Source organism: Amblyraja radiata, chromosome 15 (genome assembly GCF_010909765.2).
Source record: "Amblyraja radiata isolate CabotCenter1 chromosome 15, sAmbRad1.1.pri, whole genome shotgun sequence".
Taxonomy (NCBI): Eukaryota; Metazoa; Chordata; class Chondrichthyes; order Rajiformes; family Rajidae; genus Amblyraja; species Amblyraja radiata.
In genome coordinates, this window is record NC_045970.1 from 40,620,935 (window position 1) to 40,631,287 (window position 10,353).

A 10,353-nucleotide genomic window follows, 5' to 3' on the forward strand; every position below is an offset into this window, starting at 1 on the left:
TTCCAGTCCAGACCGCATCAGGACTAACATTGGACGGCCTCTTTTCCCCACAGACGCTGCTCGATCTACTGAGTTCCTCCAGCTTTCGGTTTTTTCATGTGAAGTGTTGAGCTGGAGCTAGTGCTGGAATGAATATGAGGTGGAATATTGAGATTAGTTTATTACTGTCACATGTACCGAGATCCAGTTGTTTGTGTGCTATCCAATGAAATTATACTTTACATGAGTGCAATCAAGCGGTAGGCAAGTACAACAGGTAGTTCAAAGGGAAAAAGACCAGAGTTCAGAATGTAGTTTTACAGTGTTACAGCTGCTGAGAAAAAGTGTAAAGTCAGCAATATGGAAGGTTGGAGGATTTGTACTATACCTTTACCCTTATGGGAGGATTGTTTAGTGGTTTGATAACAGAATTGAAGAGGGTGTTCCCGAATCTGGTGGGACGAGATTTCAAGCTTTCGTATCTTCTGCCTGACAGGAGTGGGACAAGTCTTTGATTGTCAGTTGCTTTTCTGAGGCATTGTTTAGTGTAGATTGAGTGAATGGTGGGGAATCTGGTCTGTGTGATGGACTGGAGTCACAGCCATTTCTCCTTCCCTCCTATTCTATCCTCTTGCTTTATAATTCACAACTCTTCTATTCTTATCTCACACCTTTCTGAAGAAGGGGCCCGTCCGCAAATGTCAATCAGTCTGAAGAAGGATCGTGACCCAAATCCCTATCCACATTCTCCAGAGCTGCTGCCTGTCCCACTGAGTTACTCCATCACTTTGTGTCTTCTTTTGTAAACCAGCAGCTGCAGTTCCTTGTGTCTACATGTTGTCTTTTCATCTCTGGCCTTTGTCCAACCACGCATCTATCAAATCCCCCCTTACCTGTATCCACCTATCACTCTTCAGTCGTTGCTGTGCCCCTCATCTCTTCCAGCTCACACCCTCCCCCCCACCCCACTCTCCACCACGATCAGCCTGAAGAAGGGTCCCGACCTTAAACATCACCTATCCATGTTCTCCAGAAATGCTGCCTGACCCGCCGAGTTACTCCAGCACTTTGTGTCTTTTTCACAGTGAATTAAAATAAATTAAAGTAACCCTTGCTGTCGACTGCAATTTGTTTACACGACGACTAACCTTGAGAGTCAAGAATGCTTAATTGTCATATGTACCGACAACAGAGCCATGAGATTCTCACTTTAAAATTATTTTAATTTAATTAATTAACAAGCGCTTCGGCTCCATTTCCCCATGGCCACCAAGATGTCCCATCCACACTAATTCCACTTGCCTGCGTCTGACCAATATATTCATTTAAATCTATGTAGAGAGTTAGATTTAGCTCTTAGGGCTAAAGGAATCAAGGGATATGGGGGGGGGGGGGAGCAGGAGAGGGGTACTGATTTTAGATGATCAGCCACGATCATGTTTAATGGCGGTGCTGGCTCAATGGGCCGAATGGCCTAGTCCTGCACCTACTTCCCTGTTACTATCCAATCCAATTCACAGCCTCTTGCGCTTTGTAATACAAGAGTCAATGCGTCCCTCCTGCAGACGCATGCTGTTTTCTTTTTATATAATCAAAAAAAATGATTCAATTATTAAAATAATATTTACAATACAATAAAACAAAATACCACCATAATACAAGACGAAACAAATATGCTAAGCAACTGCTAAACAACTATATTGCAATCCTTGTCCAGGATACATTCAACCTCCCTCGGTGCCCAGCGGTCGCGGAACTCCCTCAGGGTGCCCGTAGACAGGGCGTATTCCCTATCCATCCGCACCCGGGCACGGACTTATTCCCGGAAAAGGGGATTCAGACGCACACTGTGGTAGGTCCTTTTAATACAAATGTCTGTTCCAGCGGGCGCCGGGTCTACCCGAAGATCTTAGAACGGAAAGATCTTTGAGTCCACCCGACCACACTCACATTGGTGCTGCGGAGTGCGTGCGGGAATTCCAGCACCATTTGTGTGTCGGACAGAGTCTGGCCTGTGACTCCGGAGCTCAGCACCGGACCGGACAGTGCTTGGTCGATAACCGGACAGTGCTGGGTTGATGACTAAGGACAGCACCGGCTCGGTAACTCCTCAGCGCCGGGTGTGTGACTGCGGACACAGTCAGCTCGGTAACTCCTCAGCACCGGACCGGACAGTGCTCGGTCGGTAAACGGACAGTGCTGCTTCTGTGCCTCCGGAATGCGCCTGGTCTGTGATTCCGGACACAGCCAGCTCGGTAACCGGACAGCGCCGTACCGGACAGTGCTGGGTCGGTAACTCCGGACAGAGGAGGGTCGGTGGGACCGGCCGGAGTGCGGGGGGTGGGGGGGGGGGGGATTCCGCCACTTGCAGTCGAACCCGGAGTCGCTGATGAACGGGGTGAGCGCTCTCTTGGCCCTGGCCGGTGTCCGGCTCTACGGCTCCTATCGATTCAGCTGCCCGTGCCTGCCGCTCTACAACACGCTCTACGGCCTCGCCCGTCGCTCTCTTCCTGTGCGGGATGATGGTGAACGGGCGCTGGGCGCTGCTACTGCTGGAGGCTCGGCGGCCGGAGGGCGGCCCGGGACGGGGACGGGAACGGGATGGGCTGGCGCTAAGGTACCTGCTTCTGTCCGTGTTCCAGGACGCCGCCCTCGCCCCCGCGGCTTGGATCATCGTCGCTCTGCTGGACGGCAAGTGCGTCGTCTGCGCCTTCTCCGCCTCGGTAGAGCCCGCCCGCTTCGCCAACGTGAGCGGCTACCGGGAGGCCGAAATCCGCTCCGCCCTGGCCCGCGTTCCCTGCAGAGACCTCGCTCCCGCGGCCCTGCTCCGACTCCCGCCCTTTCCCGCCAAGGCCATGTATAGATACCTGCGGACCATCTCCCAGGTAACGGCAGCTTTCGGGTCGTTCTGCCCATCTAGGTTTAGTTTAGTTTAATTTATTGTCACATGTACCGAGATACAGTGAAAAGCTATTTTTGTTGCGCGCTATCCAGCCAGCGGGAACACTATACCATGATTACAATCGATCCGTCCATAGCGTACAGATACAGGATAAAGGGAATAACGTTTATTAAGTTAATATTAAGTTATCTAACTACTAAGCAGCATTGATCCACTGCAGTTCGTCTATCGTCACAATAGGTTCATGGATAATGCCATCTCTCTGACCCCACACTCATCCCTAGAACACCTCGATAAGTGAGACACCTACGCCACATTCCTTTAGGAAGATGATGAGGGACTTCTTAAGTCAGAGGGTGGTGGATCTGTGGAAGTTCTTGCCAGACTGTTGAGGACAAGCCAATGGATATTTTTAAGGCAGAGATAGATAGTTTATTGACTAATACGGGTGTCAGGGTTTATGGGGAGGAGGCAGAAAAATGGGGTTGAGGCGGAGAGTTAGATCAGCCATGATTGAATGACAAAGTAGCTTGGTGGGCTGAATGGCCGAATTCTGCACCTTTCACATAAAGTATTCATAGACTACAGCTCTGCCTTTAACACCATGTTGAGTCGTGTTGATGAGACGTCTGGGGTCAGCTGGGGTCAGCAGGGCTGGATCTATGTATAGGCTTCATAGGCTGAAGCTTAAGACCTCGAGATCTAGGGGGGCTTGGCCTCGCTCCGCCAAGGTGTATAATAGTTTTGACAGAGTGGTGTTGTTACAAAACCTACCATCAGTGGCGCTGTGCTTGCGAATCCGGAGGCTTTGGTGGTGGGGGGGGGGGGGGGGGAGATTAAAATGCAGGTGAGGTTTATATTCGTTGTCGGATAGGAATTTGTTCCAAAGATCCTTGGATCTTTGATTTGCTCGGACTGCTACTCGTGTAGGACTTTACCTGATGACGAAAATCCGTTCTACGCGACTAAAAACACATTCAACGCCTTCAACATCACGGATCGCAAGTGCAGGACAAAGCAAAAGTTATGTCGTTTATTTAGCCGTTTTTCCCAGTCCCTACCTGGGCGAGGATGCGTCCTTCCTCCGCTCCGCGATGGTACCTCAGTGCTAAAGCTGCAGCTCGAAGCTCTGGCCGGTCCCGACAAGAAAGGCCGCCCCAATCCGAATGCTAGGTGCCTTGCCCGGGTCGCTGTGTGGAGCTCCGGAGTGCCGACTTTAACATCGTGGCGTTGTGGTTGCGGACCTTTTAGCCGCAGGCGGCGCTGACATTAAATACCGTGGAGCCTGGGACCTCTCGCCGAGATCACCAGTGTTGGAGCACCGTCCATTGCGGCCTGTGGACTTCGGGAGCCGCGGTCCCTGGTAGCAAGCGGCCGTTTCGGAACTCTAAGCCACTGAGAGCGTTCTTCCGACGCCGGAATTCCATCATCCGGTAAGAGGGCCTGAAACATCGTGCCGCCGACTGCGGAGGCCTCAATAGGCCCCGAACACGGGTGAACGTGGAGGAAGTGGACTGAACTTTGGTGCCTTCCCTCACAGTGGGAACGTTGATCCCGCTGTGGGGGATGTTTTTTAAGTTTAATGTTAAATTCTGTAATGTTGTGTTTATTTTATTTGTGTGCTGCAATAGCAGCTCAAATTTCACTACTCCAATTGGTGTATGTAACAATATATGTTCTTTGTCCTTTGTTATTTAGGCATTGATACGAATCTTGCCTGCCGATATCGGGGCTTAAATCATGGCAGCGGCCACATTCCAATCGATAACAACCCAGAAACATCCACTCTCAAGATAATTAAATTCATTATTTTTTGCACAATCATGTCATAAGAACATCTGAATCATCTATATTTTGTGTTATAGTCTATCCATGATTCATGTTTACATACTAAATAAATATCCACTACAGTTTTAGTCAGATGTATTGTGCAAAAAATAATGATTTAATTATCTTGAGAGTGGATGTTGCTGGATTAATTTATGGGAATTAAACATTAAATGTCTTCCATTTGGCATATAAATTCATGACAAAGTGAGATTTAAAAATCATGTTATATTGTGAATTCTAGTGTGAATGGGATCAGTTTGTTATTTGTTATTTGGATACTTTGGCTATTTAAAAATGTTAGCCTTTTTTAAAGAAATGGATAGATGTTTAGATCTAGTAATTGAATTTAGATTAATTTAATTGATTAGATTAATTTTTTGTTGGGTATTTACTATTTGTTTTAACGTTTAAAAAGCATACTCGTTTTGTAAATGGATTTTGGAAGCATGATAAGGCTGAATGATGTTTAATATAAAAATATATATTAAATGGTTTCCTGGGCTAGATTACACTTATATTTAGTCTCAAAGCAGGCAGTCTGAAGAAGGGGTTCGGCCCGAAACGTTGCCTATTTCCTTCGCTCCATAGATGCTGCTGCACCCGCTGAGTTTCTCCAGCACGTTTGTCTACCTTTTCTTTAGTAGATTGATACAGAAAGACAAACCCAGACTTCCCCCAGGTTGCTGTGCATTGAGATAATGACCGATGACTTGAAATGCATCTACCAATTGATGAGAGAGGAAGCCCAGATTAATCCCATTGAGACAATGTCCGATGCCTTTGAGGTATGCAGCGACTGATGACTTTGAAATGTAAGTGCCTTGTACCAATATCCAATGCCTTTGATATGTAAGTGCCTTGTACCACATGACAAGATGCCTTTGATGCGACTGATGATTGACAAGAGACAAGCTCAGACGCATCCTGCAGTAATGTGTATTTACTGTACCTCTAACCATGACTAATGCCTTTAGAATGTGCTTAGGTGACAAAAGAACAGTATATAATACCATGTGTTCAGGGAAGTGGAGAGACGACAGCCAAGTGTATGTGTTGCGCACTTGGCTGGGGTTTGTTTTCCTTGCCACTTCCATCAGCCAATAATTAGTAAAGTTTTGAATTGGTCTACCAAACCGCTTTGTGAGGTCTGTTTATTAAGAAGTGAACCTGTTTGTTTAGTTATAAGTTAACCCATTTCAAGCAGATTTGATTCAGGTTTTGCAATATAATTGTCAATAAGGAACAACTCTTTAAGAAATATTTCCCAACTATTATACAGATTTTTTTTCTTCACTCGTGGACCCCATTTTGTGAGAATGCTTTCTTCATGTTTTCCTTTCTAATAACTGTGAAGATTAATTTTACTTTTTATTTTCAGATTTTAATCTGAGCATGAATAAAATATTTGAAAGTGGTGCTAGCTAGTGCACGAGAAAGAGACTTGAAAATGATACGGTAAAGAAGTTAAGACCAATCACTGCTTTCTTGTGTCAGCCACTGACAGAGGCAACAAGTGCCAGCGGTGAAGCAGATACATTGATACTAACACAAGGAAATCAGTGTGGTGGAGCTGTTCAGCCACCAACTAGCATTCAACCAGAAGAAACAGAAACAGCGAAGCAGGACGTGGAACAGCAAGCTGAATATGTGAAAGCAGCCATGATGCCGGCTCAAAATGAAAATATAGAACTGATTAATGATGCCAAACATAGATCTACTGTAACAAACATTGGTTTGTGGACTGAATTATCACTTGAGGACGTATCCTATTGGGTAGAAAGGGGCCCCTCTCAAGTTCAGCATTGTTGTGGACCATTTTCAAATTCCAAGCGAGTGTCTAAAAAGCAGTCTAGGTTTTCCACAAAGGCTCTTTTTTATTCAACAAAAGCCGAGAGTGGCTTGTATATTCTCCCTCAAAAGGTCGGATATATTGCTTTGTTTGTAAATTCTTTCCAAACATTGCATCTTATTCTTCTGCTACATCTTTAGCTTATGAAGGGTTTGATGATTGGCAAAACCCCTGTCTTATCCAAACTCATGAAAACTCAGAGAAGCACAGGAATGCCATGTTGACCTACTAAACAAGAAAGCGAGGGCAAACGTTAACTTCAAAGCTCCAGGAACAAATAAAAGCAGAGCATCAGTACTGGCGGCATGTCATGGAGAGAATTATCGCTGTAATATGCACCAACAGAATCCCTGTATGTTGAGCAGCCATGCAGATGGAATGGGCTGGAGAAAGTATATTTTGTCCCTGTGTTCCATCACACACTTCTAGGTCAGACACAGAGTGAAGCACCCTCTCCACCACCCTATCATACACTCCCAGGGTCAGACTGGCCACTCTGGTCCCGTCCTCTATTTCTCTCACCATGATCCAGAGGAGGTTGGTGAACCTCTCCTGGGGAGAGAGGAATCACTGGGTCTCTGCTGGGGTTCTGGAGTCTAACGTTGGAGGAGGGCGGTCAGGCGCTGGGTGTAAATGAGGCCTTTAGTCAAGTGCCAGCGAGGGGGTGGGTGTAGATGGCTGTGGGGACCAGGCTCAGACCTTGCTGCAGAAGACCACCTTCTCCCAACGGACCTGGCTGCCGTTGTTGATCTTGGCGACGGGCAACTGCAGGTCGGGACCACCGGGCCGGGCGTCAGCGCGGGGGGCGGGTGCCACGTTCAGGGGCGGCTTGTGGATGTGCCAGTCCCGCAACAGTTTGTTCATGGCCTCGCCGTCGGTGATGCCGAAGAGCTTGGGCTGAGAGTCCGACTCGGCGCGGGGGTCCGGCGGGAGGTGGGGGCCGCAGCCTCGACTCAGCTCATCTCCCATCTCCAGGAAGAAGCGCTGCACGCAGACCCTGGCGAAGCCTCGGGCGTGTTCCCGGCACGTCTCCTCGAAGAGCTTGCGCTCGATGTCAAGGTAGTGAGACCAGTACCTGGTCTTCAGGAAAGCCACCTGGCTGAAGCAAGGCCGCAGAGCTCGCACCAGGAAGGTCAGGGCGGTGATCAGCAGCAGGAATATCCAGCCCAGCATCTGCCGAGAGCAGAGACACAAGGTCAGAGGAGCAGAATTCGTCCCGTCGCGTCTACACCATTCAATCAGCACCATTCCCTGTGCATGCACAGATATTGCTGATTGCAATGTTTTGACTGGCCAACTTAGTCAGTTCACTTGCCCTCTTGGCTTAACTCGCTGTCATCTCAGAAGTCATAGGAGCAGAATTAGGCCATTCGGCCCAATTGAGCCTACTCGCCATTCAATCGTGGCTGATCTATCTTTCCCTCTCAACCCCATTCTCCTGCCTTCTCCACATAATCCAAAACACCCGTACTAATCAAGAACCTGTCAACCTCCGCTTCAAAAGAGACAGACTGGGTTGGCTACATCTCAAGAGGCAAGTGTTTCATTGGCATAGTTAATTAAACAGAACAATTAAATTATTACTTGTAGCAGCCCAACAAGTTTGTAAACAAGATACTCAATAGATGATATAATAACAAAAACGGTCAATAAACAAAAAACTCAATATAGTGTAAAACCAAAACAAAGTCCCCAGTACAATCCAGACCGTGGGTTCCGAGTTAAATTGGAGTTCGCCGTGATTAACAGCCTGATGATTGTTGGGAAATATTCCTCGCAGTTCTGGTCGCCCCATTACAGGAAAGATGTGGAGGCTTCGAAAGGGGTGAAGAGGAGATTTACCAGAATGATTTAAAAAAGACACGAAGTATTGGAAACAAGCAATTCTGGATTTAGTGTTATGTAAAGAAGCGGATTTGATAAGAGAACTCGAGGTAAAGGAACCATTCGTAGGTAGTGACCACAATATGATAAGTTTTAGTCTGCAATATGAGAGGGAGAAGGTAAAATCGGATGTGGATATTGCAGCTGAGCAAAGAATTACAGAGGCTGGAGGGAGGAGCTGGCCAAAGTTGACCGGAAAGGGACCCAAGCAGGGATGATGGCAGAATAGCAATGGCAGGAATTTCCGGGAATAATCTGGAAGATGCAGGATCTTTTCATTCCTAAGAAGAAGAAAGATTCTAAGGGGAGAAAGACGCAGCCGTGACTGACAAGCGAAGTCAAGGACAGTATAAAACTAAAAGAGAAGACGTATAACATAGCAAAAATTAGTGGGAAGCCAGATGATTGGGAAGCCGTTAAAGAAAAACAGAAGGTAACTAAAAGGCAATATGGGGAGAAAAGATGAATTACGAAGGTAATCTAGCCAATAATAAAAGAGAGGATAGCAAAAGTTTCTTCAGATATTAAGAGTAAGAAAGAGGCAAGGGTGATGTTGGACCATTGGAGAATGATGCAGGATAAGTGATGATGGGGAATAGAGAAATGGCAGCGGATGTGAATAACTTTTTTTGCATCAGTCTTCACAGTGGAAGACACCAGCAACGTGCTTGCAATCCAAGAGAGCCAGGGGGTGGAAGTTAGTGAAATGACTATTACGAGGGAGAACGTGCTTGGGAAGCTGAAAGGGCTGAAGGTGGATAAGTCGCTAGGACCGGATGGACTGCACACTAGGGTTATGAAAGAGGTGGGTTTAGAGATTGTGGAGGCATTGACACTGATATTTCAAGAATCACTAGAATCAGAGTGGTCCCAGATGATTGGGAAATTGCAAATATTACGGTGCTGCACAAGGGAGCAAAGCAGAATAGTGGGAACTATAGGCCAGTTAGTCTGACTTCGGTTCTTGGTAAGATTTTAGAGTCCCTTATAAAGAATGAGGTTACGGAGTGGCTAGAAGTTCACGATTAAAACAAAAGGCCAAAGTCAGCGTGGCTTTGTGAAGGAGAAGTTTCGGGTCTGAAGAAGGGTTTCCATTCCTTTTCTCCAGAGATGCTGCCCGACCCGCAGAGTTACTCCAGCATTTTGTGTCTATCTCTGGAGAAAAAGATGGGTGAGGTTTCGGGGTCGAGACCCTTCTTCAGAGTGGATCTCCCTCTACACCATCCTATCACACACTCCTGGGCTCAGACACAGGTCCCTGCGTTGAGCATTCACCACATTGACTGTGATATCCAAATTCCCCCAAACCCCCTCTTGCGCCTTCCCCTGCCGCCCACTTGCCCACGGGGTCCCTCACCTGCGACAGGCAGCGAAGATAGCGTCGGGCAGCCTCGCGGGAGACGGCTGCAGTCTGCGGCGAGAGCTCGGGGCAGGGGAGGGCGGCGACGAGGCGGCGGAGATCGGCGGGCGCAGCGGGCAGCGCCGAGTCGTTCACGCCTAGACTGCGGAGGTCGAGGCGCTCGCTGAAGGCGCAGACCACGCTCTTGCCGTCCAGGAGGCTGAAGCTGATCCAGGCGGCGGGCGCGACCAGAGCTCGCTGCAGCAGAGAGCAGAGCATGTAGCGGAGCACGCCGCGGTCCCGGGCCCGCTGCCCCCGCGGCCGCCGCCACTCCTCCACCAGCGCCGACACGCTGTTGTTGAGCACGAAGCCGAGCAGCAGGAAGAGCAGCGGCGGCACCGCCAGCACCGTCAGTCCGTAGGGCAGGTTGTGGCCGGGCAGGCAAGGGCAGCTGAACTCAAAGGCCGAGTAAAGCTGGGCGCTCGCCAGGGCTAGCAGCCCGCACGCCCCGTTCAGGAACGACTCCTCGTTGGTCTGAAGGAACTGGAACACCAGGCGGAACTTATCCAT

The 10,353-nt window shown here is 48.3% G+C and overlaps 1 protein-coding gene across 1 annotated transcript; it reads right to left on the bottom strand.

Moving 5' to 3' along the window:
* Nucleotides 1-7,198: 7,198 nt before the first annotated feature.
* Nucleotides 7,199-10,353, bottom strand: LOC116981283 (calcium homeostasis modulator protein 1-like). The gene is made up of 2 exons (XM_033034182.1): nt 9,802-10,353; nt 7,199-7,733 (listed from the first exon to the last, which is right to left on the bottom strand). The coding sequence occupies exons 1-2, from the start codon at nt 10,351-10,353 to the stop codon at nt 7,254-7,256; spliced, it is 1,032 nt and encodes a 343-aa protein (XP_032890073.1). The 3' UTR covers nt 7,199-7,253.